Source organism: Amia ocellicauda, chromosome 7 (genome assembly GCF_036373705.1).
Source record: "Amia ocellicauda isolate fAmiCal2 chromosome 7, fAmiCal2.hap1, whole genome shotgun sequence".
Classification (NCBI taxonomy): domain Eukaryota; kingdom Metazoa; phylum Chordata; class Actinopteri; order Amiiformes; family Amiidae; genus Amia; species Amia ocellicauda.
This window is the reverse complement of record NC_089856.1, coordinates 9,769,389-9,787,335: the sequence shown is the minus strand read 5'-3', so window position 1 is coordinate 9,787,335 and position 17,947 is coordinate 9,769,389. Positions and strand designations below refer to the sequence as shown.

The window sequence follows — 17,947 nt, the reverse complement described above, 5'->3', positions numbered from 1 at the left end:
ATTATGAGATATTAAGGGGCAGCGGTTTTGAACATTCCAGCAGCAGCCCCCGCGTGCACAGCAAGCGGTCTGCGAATCAGCATAATTTCAGCAATGAAAAGCCTTTTTAAAAAGCCATTAAGCTTTTAGGTAAATTAAAAGGCAAAATAATTAGCCGCCGCAAGAGAAACAAATGTTCCACTCTGTCATTATTTCCAGCAATGATTGGCAACTCCAGTCTTGTGTCCTGTTCCTGAAGGACATTAGAAACCGGATCAAAACAGGTACTCAAACTCACACCCCCACACCCCAACAAACAACAAAAAAATATTTTAATTTTTTCCAGCATTAATTACCTATCCAGCTGCAACAATTATGTCAGCAGAAGGCCATTATAATTGCTGCAGCACACACAAACCACAATCATTTAATTTAATTTTTTTACAGCTTGAAATTACAATTATTCTTTATAGGGTCGGCTCAGCTGCAGCAATCAACTAGAAACACGTTTCTCAATGGGAGGTGGAGCACAGATCCAGATTATGGAACCTTCTAGAGATGCTTTTTTGAGAATTAATCTAAACACCATCGCAGTCCAGTCATTGCGATTCAGGGCTGGTTAAAGGTGCTTTTCTTCCAGCTCGCAAAGGAGACATTTTGGAGTCTAAAAACAAACCTTGAGATCAATCCCATGATCCCCTGTATCCCTATTAAACCTCACCATGCCCCCTTCCCTGTAATTAGGTCATCTTTCCACGGACCACCCGAGAGCAGCAGTCACACCTCAGTTTGGGATTTGTAGGATTTAGGAATACAAAGATGAATACAGAGAGCATGACAATGGAAACACTTCGCTCAGTACTATAGTACCAAAACCCTTCTGGACAGTCGCCTAGAGTGCAGTATTTATGAAACCACACAAAAAACAGACAGCACTTCCCAGTCCCACGAGTTCCCCAAAGTCGCATGGTATAGTATTGGAACCGTCCGCGCCCTTTGTGTGTATGGAGATGGGTGGGCCAGATGCAGGCTCTCCAGCCAGGACTGAAAAAGCACTCGGGCCCAAGTTCTTATCTATAATGTGGCGGCATCCTGGGAGACTATTTTTAGCAGCACGGCCTGAAATTAACTAAGCGAGCACTTGACCTCCCAGTGTTGCTGCCAAAAAGAAAACCACTGCAGAAGAAAATCCAATCCCCTGCACCGTTTCCAAGCCGGTGCTGAAGAGCAGGCCTTCCCCTGTGAGGCAGGGAGCGGTGGGCTTTATGCATTCAAAATGATATCGCTATTTACGACCTTCAGATGATAAATACACAGTGCGATTGTTTTTTTGTTTTTTTCCCCAATCTTTTCTCGCTCATAGAAAGAAGAAATCTGTACAGGTGCCTATAATTTACTTACAAGTACCAGTACACGCAAGACACGCTTTCCTTGATGTCAAACATGTCCGACACGAAACTGCGCAGTATACTTTAAAATTTTGTTCAATAGACTGCTCCATTGCCTCTTTCAAATCAAATTGTGTTGAACAGTTCGTCCTAATGTGGAGCCACAGCCTTGGAAATTGAGGATCTGAGACTGTGGGGGTTAGAAAAATAAAAGCAACTGAAAAGGGTGGATGAAAACAAAGTCATCCTATGGAAGTACATACCACAGAAGATTGTTATTACAGCTATGCACTGTGTACACATTACTGAATCACTGGATTTCTAAATATGCTTTGTCTTTAGCCAATAGGCCATCAGGGATACAGAAACTGAAACTGAATAAAAAAAAACTAAAAACTAAACAGATCATCTTCATTTGTGTGAAGATGAACACAAAGAGGCCGACTAAAACAACTGAATTGGATCAGCTCACAAGCACACAAAATAGGCTACATAAAACCGACACCACAAGAAAATCTTGGCAAACCTCAGACGTTCAGAACCTATTCAGACTATGTACGGTTTTGCATTTAATCTTGTAAATCTTGTGCACTGGCTCAAAGCAAAAAGAAAATCTAATCCAACTCCAAAATATATTTGATTAAAATGATACTGTTATACGATAGAGGGGCCCAACTTAAAAACTTGGGCTGACATATGGCTACTGAAAGGGGTTCAGCCGGGCATAGAGCCATGAAAACCTAGTGTAGGAGGGGGAAGCGAACATCCCAATACTCGCCTAAAGAAAGCTTGGGAAGAGGCTGCATTTAGTTTAAAAAGTGACCTTGTTTTCACTCTGCCCAAAAAGCCAGCTTGACTTCAGTGATCTCTCCAGCCCAGGTTGCTGGGCAAAACGAATCCATCAGGTTGTACAGCAGGCTTCATTCATTTTACATGGGTTTTTACTGGAGCAATGTACGTACAGTACCTTGCTCAAGAGTACAACAGCAGCGTCCCCACCTGGGATTGAACCCTCCATTCTGTAGTGTTACCGCAGCCTGTAGATGAGCACACCAGATATCGGGTTTTCTAACAGGTGACTATTAGATCTTCAGCTCGGCTGCTTCCACTCAGTTCCTGTGCTGTGTGACGCATTGCAGCACACAGGGCTGGGTGCTGATTGGTTAGAACACTTCACAAAGCCACTTCTTAGGCTTTATAACTTTTGGGGTAAAGAGAACTAACAATACGAACAATCCCCTTCCCTCAATGGACTAACATTTAAAACACTGCCAGCATTAAGCAGGACTTGCAGAAAAACTAACTTAAAAATAGTTCACACTTTATTTTTATTTTTTACAGGCAAACCTAAGTTGCCACCCCTGCCGTCAACCCCCCATCCGCCCATTAAGCTGTAATTAGCGGTGCTGAGACGCAAGGCTTGTTAAGTAAGAAAGCAGCATTTCCACAGCGCTGCCTCGGATCAGAGCCAAGAGCCGATGTCTTCCTGGCTGGCCGTCTAGTCAGCAGAGCCGTTTCATTTTAGTTTATGGATTTTTTTTTTTCTCCCACCCACCCCCCTCCCTCTCTTTCCATCTCAATTGCTCTCCCTCTTCCCCTCTCCTTCTCTGACGTTTTCTCCCCTTTCCCCTCTTTCTTTGCGCTCACCCTCAAATGTGTCACCCTCTCCCCATCTCCGTCCCTCTCTCCCTTTCACTCTCCTGCCCTACCTCCCTGCCCCTTGAGAAACCAATAATAAGTGCAGCAGTCCCTGCAGAGCCGCCTTGCCAACCGCTTGTTGCAATTCTGAGCTCCTGCCCTGAGGAAATCACAGCATGCAGGGAGAGGAAGAAAGTTCCACTAACCTGGGACTCCCCACCCCTCTGCCATTCATTCTCACGCCCCACCCATTCCTACACAGTGCACCGTGTCCAGTATCTGTACAAAAGTCAAACCAGCCACTTATAAGAAGCAAGAGTTTCTCAATTATATTTCCTCTACTATAAGGAACACAAGGGTTCAACGTAAATGTTTGCATAAGCGAATCTTGGCATTTAACCATTGGATTTTACTTGACCGTGAACAGCAGGATGTCCCGTTCGATGACAAAATGTCAAGTGTGACGTGGAAGCAGGCAGCGGAAAGAGAAGCAAGCCTAGCCAGGGGAAAGTGTTTTCCCCTTACAGGATCTGAATGTCACTTCCCCAAAAATTCCTCCACTGAGATTTGTATCGGTTTCCAGAGACCGCTTCCTGTACTTCCACCGAGTTGACCAACGCAGGCCTCCCGAGCAAAGACGCTGATCCTTGCAGCAGGCTGGCCTGGATTGGAGTGAACCTGCACAATATGGAGGGGAGAAACGTTTGCCACATGGAAAAAAGGCCGGGCCTAAAAATGTGTAGATGTTCCAATTGGTGGTCAGATTTATACACACATGTATGACATGTCACATGCACCACCACGTGTGCACCAAGAGAGGAACAGCAGACATTTCCTGCAACAGATGCGTACAATTTGAAAGCACTTCGATCGGTGGGGGTGACAGGGGACCATATGTTTTTTTGTTTATATATATTTTGAACTTGAGTACACTTAGTACAATTTTGGAGAATGATAGTTTGAGATTAATCCAATGGTTAGAGAATGCTAACTCAAGGGAAAAAATGCAGTTGCAGCATTTTTGGTTCCAGACAGCCATCCCCTCCTTCTACCTCCAACCCAAATCAATAGAATTTCGCCTGCAGAGAAGAAAGTGCTTTCCAACATGGAGCAAGGCCGTAAAACACTCTGCCTTGCTTAACCATGAGGGATAAATTATTAATACACACAGATGCACACACAAACACAGGTGTGTCTCTCTGTCCGTGGCTGAGCACGTCCTGTCCTGGAGTGCCCCATTAGTGCCTCTTCATTCTGGTGCAGGCTCCCCATGCCCAGTCACCAGGATGATTCTGGGAGCAGCCCACAAGCAGACAGCTGCTCCCTCAACACAGCCATTGGCAGTGTCCCCTGGCTACCATGACTCATCCCACCTCTCCCAGCAGAGCCAGGAAAATCCACAGCATCACCCTGAGCTCAGCTTCCCCGTGGCAGCGCCAGTGAGGTTAGACCCAACACACACAGACACGCTGCTCCTCCTTTTAAATAACTGCTCAGTCTTTAATGCAAGAGCGCAATGCCAAGTAGAGACTCGGTCATTTGGGGCTCCCGTCTTACTCAAGCTACCGAAATGCAAACCTTTCCATTCTTAACACAAATTAATCTCAGACTTCAGATATCAAACGAGCATGGGAAACCAGACCTCCCTTCTTGCCGATCAAGAATATAACACTAAGCCACTTTTTTCAGATTGTACTAGCCAGTCTTCATACAAATTTGAGGAAGAAAAAGGAAAATCTATGGGTTTTTAATGTTAACTCCATGCTTCCCTGTGTACATTAACTATGGATAAGGTCACAAGCAAGGAAAAAAATCCTCAGCTGGGGTTGGCCGAGCCTGCAGTTTGCACAACTCACATATTTATGCCAGCAAAGATTTTTTAATTCACCTCATACGGCCGTTTGGCACAATGAAAACTAGGAGCAGAGAACAAATGCATTCAACCCAGATTACTCAGACATACAGCACTCTTTATTGTCCTATGGCATTGACGTCTTCCACCCACCGCTGACATCAATACAGCAGGTGTCGGGGACAGGGGGTGGGCGGGGCGGTGAGCAAATTTAAAACTCCTTGCATCGTCTAGCTCCCTCTCTGTAACAGGGACGCAGGGATTGTAAGCTCATCAGAGAAGGAACAAGCAAGCTGTAGAAAGAAGTAATTTACCTGACAGTGTTGCGTTGGGCCTGTATTTTCCTTGGCAACCCCAGAGCATTCTTGTCCTCTGAATAGCTCCACTAGCAATGCAAGCACACTCCACGAGTCTCTTAAGTCATTCAACAGCTTGGCAGGGCTTCGCCAATGGCGAGAATGAACAGAAAGAATAAATAAAGCAAACAGAGGTGTGAAGATCACAGAGACTGGCGGCACAATATGTATGCCAATTTGACCTGGTCCACGTGGCTAATTACACCTTTAAAGGAGGTTACTAACGAACAAGTGTTGGGCTAGACCAAAGCCAGTGACTCGCCCACGCATCCTAAAATGTCTAACTCACAGCCTACCGTGTTTCGATTTCCACGTAGCAGAAAGTTACTTCTGACAATAAGTTCAAACAAGATGTGCAGACTTTGCAACTCTTAGGCAGGGCACAGTTCTTATTGGGTCTAGCCCAGGTGTCCAGGTTTAGTACAATAACTTGCATTGACTCGCACTTCGCTGTACTGTGCAGAAATATACCCCCGAAATGTCCCCCTCTTTGCACCTTTGCTCTCACTTGGGGACAGCCATCGCTGTTGCAGCTTTTCATGAGAGCTAGAGAAAGCAGTTAGGACTTAACCCCTTCACAAGTCACAAGTGCGCGTGCGTGCGTGCGTGCATGCAAGTGATGGGGTCCGCAAAACTGCACAATAGTAGCAGATACATTTTGAGAGCATTGAAACCCCATTGCAGTGGATCTTGGGAGTTTTCAGCTGATGCAATGTCATGTTTTGGTTCGCCTCTCAGACTATACAGGGTGTGGCAGGCTGGGACATACAGGCAATGCAGTCAATGCAGGCGATGACACTGGCCGATTGCGTCAGAGCACAGCCTCCTATGTAACAGACATCACAGGGATGATTCTTTCTATGGCACGACAGGTGAAAGTGATTAAGACTCCCCCTCTGCAACTGGGCCTTATTTTCCGTAAGTGACGGGTCTCTCGCCATGAACCAACAGCAGCTGCAAGGTATTTTGAGCTTGTCGCCTTATTCTGAGTCCAACTCTGGTGACAGACAAGGGAAGTTAAAATAGGATCAGGCGCAGCTTTTCAGCACAAGCTTGCGGCAGATCCTAAAGGTCATATAACCGAATCAAACTGGTGGGAGATTCCCTGAAATGCCAATAGTGGAGGCAGGACAGCAAAGCACTCCCCAAACCCTCCCCTCCCGCTCTCTCTCTCGGGTCAGATTAATCAAATGGTTTCATTCCAAGTTGCAAATTTTTAGTTCTTTCCAACACCCCTCGTGGTGTGGGATATAAAACTCATTCTCCTCAAGGCATTGGAGGAATAGAGTCTGTTGGAAAAAGAAGGGGGAAAATGACAGAAAAGTCACACGGAAAGTTGCGAGAAAGAAAACATTTTTCACCCCGGTACAATGAGCACCATTGTGCCGGGCTGCAGGGGAAATCGCTAATCACCTCAGAGAACCAGAGCAGCAACATGCGCAGGACAAAGTCAATGTTTTAATAATAGCCTGACTTCACCCTCTGCTGGAACACGTTTTTATACAAGAGCATAACTTGGCCACGAATTAGTTTCCTTTGTCGGTTGGCGAAAAAAACAACAACTGATATATGTATATTGTTTTAAGCCATAATGAGGATAAGAACTTCCAACACCACTGAGTAGCCAGTCTGAGTTTTATTCTTATCAGAAACCGGACACAAATATTTCTTTACCATGTAACAGGATAAGGCAACACGGTCTGAGAAAATACTGTCTCTGTGTCGGGCTCCCAGAGGCAGCGAAATTGCAGGAAATTGACCGCCACATCAGAGAGGACTGAACACACACAGACTGGCCTGGACGAATTAGATGATTCAGGAGCAGGCGGTCATAATATCAGACTAAAAAGCCACAGTCTCGTGGGAGAGAGGTTAACCCTTTCTGCTGCCTGTATGCAAGAGAGACTCAAGATTTTTATCTTTGGTAGCAAAAACCTGCAAGATAAAAATCTTGAGTCTCTCTCACATCCGGGCATCCGAAAACCCTTGTTCCTTGCACTCTTCGTGCAGGGACTATCACCAGTAGATTGCTGGAGGTGACCTACTTGGACCAGATGTACGTGTTTTATTCTATTAAAGGGGAGAAAGCAATCAACCACAAGCAGCAATCACCCTAGAGCCACACTACGCCTGTCCATCGATGGGTGTAATGCACTGAACCTGGCTCTCTCTCCCCATCTTAACTGGTTTAAAATGGTACAGCTACGAGCTTCGTGTGTTATGTTACCTACGATTTACCGATTTAAAAAGAGTGGAAGAAGTGATGAAGCAGAGAACGAGAAGAATGCGAGAAGGAAAGGGAAGTTTAGATTCGGTTATTATTGCTGGCAGGAGTGGTCATCCGTCACTGCTGGTACGTCATCGGGAGCAATATTTCTGGTCTACACTTTATTTGCTGGCTGCATTGTTAGAGATTGCTTGGCAACGCAAGGCTGTTATTGAACTTAAAAATGAGCCGATTTTCTTTCCACCCACTTGGCTCAATTGGAAACAGACACGAGGTCTTGTAATAAAAGTCACAATATGGGCATTATAAATATCAGGAAAGTTTCTAGAATTCTTGGCCGCACTGCAAACAAATCTCAAAACGTTACACTATTGGCAATTACTGCTGGGAGGCGTTCTTAGTGTGAAAGTGTCCCGAGACCATGGAGCAGAATGAGATCAGAGAGATCGTTGCCGTTATAGAAGATGAATGTGTGGCAGATTTAAGACCATGATAAACAACTAAAAAGGCTTTGGTAAGCATAAACAAACAACAAAGCCAGTCAAGAGCAGTTGACTTCTAAAAATCATTAAGGCAACTACCCGTCTCTGCTGTGGCGATGTCAGAGGTGGGGGGGCGCTCGGGTAAGAGAGCTGCCCGACGGGTCAGAGCAGGGCCGAGGGGCTGGGGCAGCACGCGGTTGGAGAGGCCCTGCGTAGCTTCCCAGTGAGACTGCCAGAACTCTCCCAAAAGAAGTAGTGTGGGATCAAGGCCAGTCTGGCGTCCCCGGGCTGAGTGATGGAGAGGGAGATCCAGGGCTGTTGGCAGTAGTCCGTCTTTGGCAAGCGCTCACACTCGGGCAAGGAATCCCAGCTGATTGTGGATCGCAGTGGGGGCTGCTGCACCTTGTTGCACTACACTGCAATATCCCATCATGCACTCACACTGTTCTGCCCTACCTACAGGACCAATGCCCTGGAGCAGCTCCTGATACCCGAGCACCTCAGCCCTGCACACTAAAGAAGTAACCTGAACTCCTCAGCGGCTGGCAGTCTGGAAAGTAGCGGTCATGGAGATCTATTAAGACAACAACTGATTCATTTAAGAGTCATTAAGAGCTCAAGCAGAACACACAGACCTGTCCTGGAGGTGCGCACACTCACACAAACACACACACAAACCCCAGCCAACTCTCCAGCTGCTCATGGTTTCAGAGGACATTCACCCATTAGGATCAACACAGACAGCACCATCACTTCAAAGAAAACCCTGCTTCAGACTTATTTTCACTCCCATATCCTCTTAAGCGTGTCCTGCGTGATTCTCTACTCTTCGTTCCGCTTATATAACCCACAGCCTAGCTTACCAATCGTTGTTGCATGACGGCACGAACGGACTCATCGAATCATGAGCCCCTTGCTCACTGGACCGTTCCACAACCAGGGTTCCGATTGGCATCAAAGCACGGACACGGGTCGAAAGAGGGTCGACCCAGTTCAATAGCATCCTGTCTTAGGAGGTGGGTCAGCCAGCCAGCCAGAACTGACCCGGGTAGAGCGAGATGAAAGACACAGCACACTGCGGACTTCCTGCAGTGTGGCTGTTCTCTTCGCAGTGCCGATTAGTGGCTGCGGCGAGATTCCTCCCTGACCGCAGCTCCTCCGCCGGTCGCTGCGCAGTGGCGGCGAATGAAGGGAAGCACTGTACACACCGTGGCATTCCACTGCGTCAACCACGGCTCACGCACACAGGGCTGGAATGACAAATGGCTGACCCTGACTGGGCCAACATAACAACACTGCCATTATACAGCCCTGCGATCCATTTCTGTTTTCGCCATCGTGAGGCCCTTCATCTCAAGCCTGTGACATTATTCCCTGCAAAAGAGAGAGGTGAAGTGCACATCACCTCTCCGCCTGATCAGAAGTCAGGACCAAAGCATGCAGCTGATAAAAAAACTGTTGTGCAAGGAGTCTTGCTGGCTCCAGTCTCTGTGGCAGTGCACTAACCCTTTAAAAACTCTGAATGCAAAGCCTCATTTATCAAAAAAGATCAATCCTCTCGCTATTGCACAATTTACAAATATTATAAATGAAAGACGTAATTAACTAAATCCAACTGGTGATCCTCTGGTTCCTGAAATAACATCTCTTCTACTTGTTGAACAGAAAATGCAGCTAAATAAGCTGTTCCACCCTTTTGCATCTTTTTACGAGATATTATCTTTCCAAAAATATCCAAGTTCTTCCCCTCGCCCTGCATTCCTTGATGTTGACATGGAGGCTTCCGTGTCTGAAGAACTACTGCAACTCTAAATCACACAACGTCTCGCTGGGCGATTGAGACAAGTCCTGTCCGTTTGCGATGTACAGTGCAATATTCGAACTTCTGTTCATAGACGCTGGCGTCGAAAACATAATGGAGTTCTGGGAGCCGTAGCGTAGAGGGTTAAACCAGTTACATCATGAGAGTCCATTATTGGGGGCATATGAGGTCGGGACGAGCACGTGATCGGGGGGGAGTCAGTGGTTGAGGCTTCGGGGAGGCCTTATAAAACCTGTGGCTCTCCAGGAACAAGTCATTCTGCAGACGAGCAAAGCACCGGCCACTGTTCCGCTGCTGCCAAGTCACTTACAAAAGGACCTTGGTTTTATGTCTCGTCTGGAGGACAGAGCACAAGGCGGTAAAGTTAGTTGACGCACAGCGAGTCGGGGGCAGGGCCGGGCCTTGAACTGGAGCCCTCCTGGTAAATGCATTACCCGCACTGCACAAATACAGTCTTTAACTAGTTAATACCCCACTCTCTCCTTATTCTAGCAAGACAAACCTTCACTGGAGAGCAGATCATTAACCATCAGAATTATCCCAAACCAAATTGATCCACTGCCTTTCCATGAAAGGTGAAGCTCCACTCTTTAACTTTAAGCTGCTCAATTTCCCCCAAATCCAATCAGGTCCTTGTTCAGGAAATACGGGATAGCTACTTCAGCTTTAGACTGCAATTACAGATGGACTGAATACCTCATTTCGCACTGAGGGGAATGTCAGCTCCCTAAATGAGCAAAGCTATAGAGGACAGCATAACCCCACTGCACACAACTTAACCCAGCCATTTCTGAACCCCTTCAGTACCAGCAGAAGCACATCTCCAGTCTTTGATAAAGTCTGGCTTCCATTGATTGGTTCTGCTTGAGCTCTGCGTTTCTTATATGAAGCAAATTACTTGCTCCAATGGGAAAGTGTGACTTATTTTCCCCAACTGTGATTGAAAGACACCTACAAAATCTCATCCATTACTGATCCCTCCAGCCCTTGAACACAACATATAACATCCCTCCCCATCTCTCCCTCCCTCCTCACATTACTCTCAGCAGACCAGTTGAGGAGGCAGAGTCTGTGGGATGCCCGTGCTTTTCCCATGACTTAACACTCGCTCAGAATTAAGTGGGTAGAAAGAAAGAAGGAGGGAGAGATGGATGGGGGTTGGGGATAAAATAACAGGGCTGTAACTGCACCGCAGAATTACATCAACGCATCACAACAGATGACTACTGCAATGTCCCAGCAACACACTTTAAATCATGCCGTTTCCTGCCAAGGGAGCCAAGCATGTGAAGTAAGACAAAAAGAAAAAGAAAGAAAAATAAATCATGAAATCCCTGTCTGTCTGCTGGAGAAAATGGGTAACTGGAGACTCTGCCCAACTCTGAGCAAAGCTTCCGGAAAGCCGCTTGTCAGATTGGGAACGCTGTCGCTCCGCCAAGAAAAAAACAACAACGATTTTTCTTGTGCGAGGCTGAGAGTTCAATCTGGATGGGCGATGGCATTTATTCCTTTTTATTTTCGACAGCTGGAGCACAGCCCAGACTCGTTCTGGTGATACGGCACAACACATCCCCTGTCGAGAGACGGTCCTAGGTCCGATCCGCCTCGCTGTGCATCAGACAGGCCAGGCACTGGACTTTAAAGCCAACGTTCACAAGCGCTGCATTTTTGCTCAACAAGAACACTTCAACTGAGCGGCCAAGAGAGCAGGCTCCCATTCGGAAACATACAAAGCATCTAGAATGGACTGTGTACCATGACACGAAGGACAAAAGCAATTGCTCTTGCATCGAGGCTTGGTGTATGAGTTAGTTAGGGTGGTGTAATCCCTCGACACTACATCAGAGGTGGGCAGTGCCAGTCTGAGGGCCACAGTAGCTGCTGGTTTCAGTTCGTCCTCAGGGCTTCATTACAGAATTGAAGCCATTAATAGGATAAGAAGTCAAATCCCCTGTTCATCCCAGGTCTTAAGTATTTGCCGATTATTATTATTTGCTTTCTTAACAGACACCCTTATCCAGGGCAATAGTTTTCACAAGTAAATGCAATCAGTACAAAGTGCAATAAGCACAAATCCCACTACAAATGAGCCAACAAGTGCAGATGTAATACAGGTCAGTATTACAGATGGAATACAGCTTGAAAGGCCCCGAGGACTGGAATCACCCAGCCCATCTCTGTATCCTTAAATCCCTATAAGCCAGGCCTCAGCAGCCCTGGTTCTGGAGAACTGCCGTCTCCCGAGGGGTTTAGTCCCACCCCAGTTCTTCACTACCTACTCATTAGGTTGCCATTTATTGTCTTAATCGATTCAGTGTAAGTACCTGTCCATGTTATGAGAGTTGGCTATTTCAAGAGAGCTGGAGAAACCTCCTACATCATTGCTCTCTGGACTAAGGTTGGGGAACGCCTGCTAGAAAACAGAAACCCTCAATGACCCAATACCTTTATGTCTATAGTAAAATATGTCTAGTTTTCCACCACAATATGATATTGGGAGCTTGAGTTTAGTGGCCAAGAAAAAGGGTTAATGTGTGCTAGAAATGACAGTTACTGCTGCTCAGCCAGGCATGCGTCAGTGCAAGCACTGGAACAGATCAGCTTGCTCCGACTGTGTCTTTGCCCATCATACACACGAGATAGGAGCGAGAATAGCACGTATCGATTGCTCACCTCCTGCTGGTAACAAGGCTTCTGTACCAACATTAAACACACTCCTTTTCGACTTACAAACTATAGAAACCAAACCCTCGGCTGTTTTGGAAAGGATCCAGGCAGGGGACTTTCTACAGGATACTTGAGTGACCTCTGAGCACTTCACTGCTCCACACTGCCTGTTCTCATAGCATTCACTAGTGTCTGGAGGACTTTGGGGATAATAGTACAGTACAAGGCAGATTTATAGAGCTTTGAGGGGTTGAAAGCAGCTAAAACTCAATGCAAACGGCTTGACTGGGGGGTCACAGCTCTTCACATTAACATTTTTGTTTATTGACTTCTTGGCAGTGGTGGGGAGCTCAAAACCTTTTTGAATACAGCCCTGTTAAACACAGACAGTATACAAGCTTTCAATTGAGCCATCGGAGACTTTTGTTTGAAGGATTTGCAGTCCACAATCTAGAGTCAACTCCAGCTGGGATTGCATTCAGGTGCAAACGGCAACATGCCCCTGGATTGTGTTAAATCCCCGTGGATTCCGCGACTTGATACAAAGGTGCTTGAAAAGATCAGAAAAACGTGACTTGTTTTTGGGTTTAATCCCAGATGCGTACCGCTACATGAAACAAACTGCACCAAAGTGACACAAAAATAAACCGGGAGATAAGGCTTGTTGGTCACATTAACTGGTTTTACCAAACCGCGTTTAAAGAACCCAAAGCAATCGGTGCCGCAGACAAACGCACGGACAGGAGCAGCGCCAATGCTCGCCAATGAATGAATCGGTGTTAGAAAAACGCCCAGCTCCGTTTTATAAAAGGACAGCCTATTTAACTGCTAAATCTGGGGAGCTTTGGGCCGGTCTTACAGTGACTGTACAGTGGACACAACTGAGCTGTGCAAACCCGATGAGCCGCCACCCCACTTCCTCTCCACCCCTACTCTTGCGTGGGACTCAAACTCAGTACAGCTACCCAGCGCAGTCCTTCACTCTTAGGGGCTCAGGATAATATGAAACTCAACCTGAAAACAATCAGTTTACAGAAGAGTCAAATATGAAAAAAATATATATGAATGAAGCATTTGGTGTAAACTAAACTAGAACCTAAAATCCAGTTCATTTATCCTAGACTAACGGTACCACCAGCCCCCCAACCCAATCTACACAGGCGTAATCCAATGCCTTCATAAGTAACATTTCATCTAAATGTCGTTTGAATCCAAAAAGTGTGACTAGTTTGTTTGTTTTTTTTAAACGAAAAAGTTGCACCGAAGTGAAACAAGGATACGGACTATTATATCGGTGTAGGAGGAATTTCTCAACCACTCAGCCGTGTTTGATGTACCGTGTTAACATCTACATGTAAATCGCCTCCCCTCTCAATTGACAAGTGGAAGAAAAAACCCGAGACAAAGGTCTTCCAGGTCCCCCGTTAATCCAGCACAGACACCAGTATAACTTTTCCCCCTTTTCCCCCTTTGTCGTTGTGGTTGTTGTAACGGACACAGACGGGGGATACTACTCACCTAGAAGAATTGGTCATGTAAAAGTCCACAGAATAGCCGAAATAACTCCCGTTGGGTCCCGTGTAGATGGCCGGCTTGTCCACATCCAAGTTAAAACTTGCGCACAGATGCGCCAAAACCGCGGTCCACAAGCACAGCAGCAGAAGAGACCTGGGACGGGTTTCCGAATAATACCTCTCAGAGCCCATCTCCGCCGTTAATCCAGTCAGTGTGTTTTCTGTTGCAAATGTGCTTGTATTAAACGGGAGTGAGTCTGATTATCCAGACACGTTTGCGTGCATCCGAAGCGAACTACTCTCGGTTCTCAGCTGCCTTTTTGCGCTTCTCGCTGCTCCGTGCGCTCTCTCTCTCCGCTCTCCGGCTCTCCCTGGCCCTGGCTCTCTCCTACTAACTTAAAGTGCTGTTGAAGGGAGGGTGTTCCCCGACACATGACTCCCCTCTGTAGAGGTGGGGCTTTTAATTCACAAAAAGAGAGACCGAGAGAGAGAGAGGGGGGAGATTGTCCAAAATTCCTGCAGACAACTTTTTTTTTTTCTTATTCGGTCATTCTTCGTGTGGGGTTATACTTTTTCAGTTAATCATAGTTTGAATCCATCCCAGGGTGAAATAATTATTTTTTTTATTTTTTTTTGGGGGGGGGATAATTTCAAATGTAGTTGCTCTGTGCGGTTGTTAGATGGCGCACTCATGATTGTGTTTTAAAAAGAAGTAGGCTTTTTTTTTGTATCTAAAGTTGGGACGGAAAACGAAATTACTAAACGTAGTCTGCAAGAACAAACTCTTATAAAGGCTGGTGATGTTAATAACGGGATGGAAAGAACGCATCACTTGTGCTATTCACATTTGCATTGTAAACACTAGTTGTCATGTTTTCTAGTTTGTGTAATGTTTTAAGCAAGTTTATCCCATTTAAAAAGAGTCGAGGATTACACTAACTGAGTCGGGCTTCTAAAAAGGTAAAATGAGGTCGAGTACCTACTTATTTATTCATTCATTCATTCATTCATTTCTCACCAATGCTATAATGTGCTTAATGCAAATTGTTACAAATTAACTACCGGAGAATCCGACCACTTTTGCCCCGAAAGAAACAACTTGACAGCTGAAGGTTGTTCTCCTCAGTGACGTGAACTGCGGAGTTAAGCGGCTCATTTGAAGTTAGCAGAGGGGAACCCGCTGACGTCACAATCCCCGTAAGTGATAAGACTGACAAATATGAACCACTTCAGGGCTCCGGGAAAACACGCAGCACGGGTTGATTTAGCCTCCAGCCATGATGTCATGATGTCCCGCCGACCACAGTCCCCTATCACTGACCTTCGCGGTTTCAACAATCCGCTTAATGTTTAATTCAGACCCGGATTACCGCAGTTTTGACAAGAGATGTTTATTATTAATGCCAAGATTGATAATAGACTCCATAAAACCCCCAAGTCATTTAGGATTGAAAAATGAACAGTCGGCCCTCGGTTAAGAAACAGTCACTCGACGTTAATTGCCGTTGCCTAGGAGCAAATAAATACAATAATGTAGGCCTAGCTAAGTTAAACACAAGGCAATTACTTATTTTATACTGGCGCCACTTAGGATACAGAACGCAAATGTTTACAGACCTGTGCTACGAATATGCCACGAAAGAACTGGCACTGTAAACTGTTGTAAACTTTGTAAACACTGTAAACTGAATCTAAAAACAGCCTTTCTGGGGAACACATTCTGCACAGAGCGTTTATGAACTGCGTTTAATTTCAAGACTGTAATAAACAGATTTTTCCCAAAGCCCATTTCCAAGGCAAAACACAAGGGCCAATTAATTGTGAAGTAAGCATGGTGATACAGGGTTATCAAAATAAAGTCGTTAATGGTAGCTTCATAAGATAGTAATTTTCCAGATTTAACTACCTTTCAAGAATTGGCATCCTGAATTTAACATTTAAAATGTATGTAGACCTAATAAGTTGTAATAAGCAATACAATCTGTAGGCCTGTAACAGTTCATTTGTAGCCTACTTACTTTTACACTGTAACGTTTTATACCTAAACATGTCTGATCAGCTTGTTTTTAAATGGTTAAAAAGATGCCTTGTACGAATGAAACCGTAAATACAAGTAATCGAGGACAGAAAAAAAAAAGAACGAATCAGAGAAAAGATCAACTTGTGCAGATGTTGTTTTCTTTGGCACAATTTCCATGGCTTGTCCTCGGAGGAGCTTTTTGGAGTGGTGACTCTGTGCGGTAATGAGATCCATATTAGAGAGCTGGGCTGAGGACCGCTGGCTCACCTACATGCGCTGTGCCAGTAACGCACAGGTTTGATGAGCCACCCTCCTGGACTGAGCCTGTGTTGACTTAGCTGATTCACTCTGCGCTTGGGGTGGCCCTGAGCCTGTCGTGCTCACTCTGTGAGGCCAAATTTGGCTGTGTTCACTAGAGCATCGAATCTTGTGTGTGTGTGTGTGTGTGTGTGTGTGTGTGTTGCTGACCTGACATATATTTAGAAGCCTGTGTAGTGGGGATATCTCTTCAGGACAGAAAGGGGAATTCTTCTGGGGAATTGGGGGAGGTGGAGAAACAGTTACAGCTGCTGAGGTGCTGGGGAGGTAATGTCCCAGAGTTTAGTCTGTCAGGAGAACACTGCTGCGTAATTTGGCCCCTGCACCAGACCTTTCAAAAAGTTCTCCTATGTATTTCACTTGCTTTCCCAGCTTTGCTCTATTGTGTTGTAATGCATTAGCTTCACTGCACTTAATTGTGTTCCTATAGACTATGACAATACAAGGACCTGCCATGCCCGTCTAAGGGCAGTCCCCGGTGACTTTAACTCTAAAGATCTTGTGGCAATCAGCCTAGCTCTTGGGACATCTTCTGAATGCCTCTTTTCTACCGGCCACTGCTGGGAAAATCCTACTGACACTAGCTGCCCTATGGAGTTTCTCTGTTTTCTTTTTTCATTCCCCTTCCCCGATCATAAGCATCCAATTACAGACTGGTAGGAAACAGTGGCCCAGAGACTGCGTCCACATGCCAAGGTGAAACTGAAGTGCCCCACTCAATGGAAACAGGGTCTGATTGTTCCCCCCGCTCTCGGGGCTAGACGGCATGGGAACAAGGCACCATTATACTGTACCTGGGTCTTAATTTTCTGTAATGGAAACACAGCCAGTTGCAAATCAGAGCTTAGCATTTGACAGTAAAGGGGACTTACTCTGGGGATCCAATACAAACTACTGGACTAAGCCTCAGTATGCTAGATAGGAATGGTCCAAATCACACAACACGGCAGGCGCTGAGTGTATTGGCTAGGAGAACTGTTGCCTCAGAAGGAAAGGAAAGCTCTCGATGTGGCAAAACGAAATCTCGGTAAACCAATCTTACACCGCCTTGGAGAACAGTAAAAACTGACCAAAAACCAAAGTGTGGCCAAAAATGATGTCACGGCCCAGAACTGTTTAAATGACTATCGTTTTTTGGTGGGGGGGAAATATAGGAAGAGAATGAGCAACCACCGCACCACACTGCAATCATTTGTATATTAGCATTTTCATTTCTATCTGTTCTATCTATCATATCCATCTATTTTTGTCCAGTTGGGGGTGGGGTGGATTTAGTTGTGTTCAGTTGAATTCTCCCTGCACCGTCTTTGACAATACAGAACAAGATGCATGCTTTTATCAGGGTCCCAATCTTGTGTTTGTGCAAGAGGCACCTCTGAGAGCTCTATATTACCCCATCCCCTCTGTAATTACACGTGAGGGCCCAGGTTAATGACAGACTAGTGTACCGGTCTTAAGGGTGATAGGGAGCAATGAAAACAGGAAAAGGAGATGCTAATGAGGTAATTAGCTACAAGAGGAACGTGCCATGTCTTTCATCATGAGAGTGGGGAGGGACCTCTGTCTCTCTCTTTCTGTTCTTTGCTCTGTCTCTCTTTCCCGGTTAAAGATAATTAAATTCTCTGTCACCGAGTGTAATTTGAACAGCATGTAGTGTTTAGGAAGAGCTGTTCATTCTTGGAGA

General features: G+C 45.7%; 1 protein-coding gene across 1 annotated transcript in view; it reads right to left on the bottom strand.

The window, feature by feature from the left end:
• itga5 (integrin, alpha 5 (fibronectin receptor, alpha polypeptide)) overlaps positions 1-14,309 on the bottom strand; it is a 55,643-nt gene extending 41,334 nt beyond the window's left edge. The window contains exon 1 of the mRNA XM_066708282.1: positions 13,930-14,309. Within this exon, the coding sequence (XP_066564379.1) occupies positions 13,930-14,117 (188 nt within the window). The 5' untranslated portion in view covers positions 14,118-14,309. The remainder of the gene's footprint in view (positions 1-13,929) is intronic.
• Between the last annotated feature and the right edge of the window lie 3,638 nt (positions 14,310-17,947).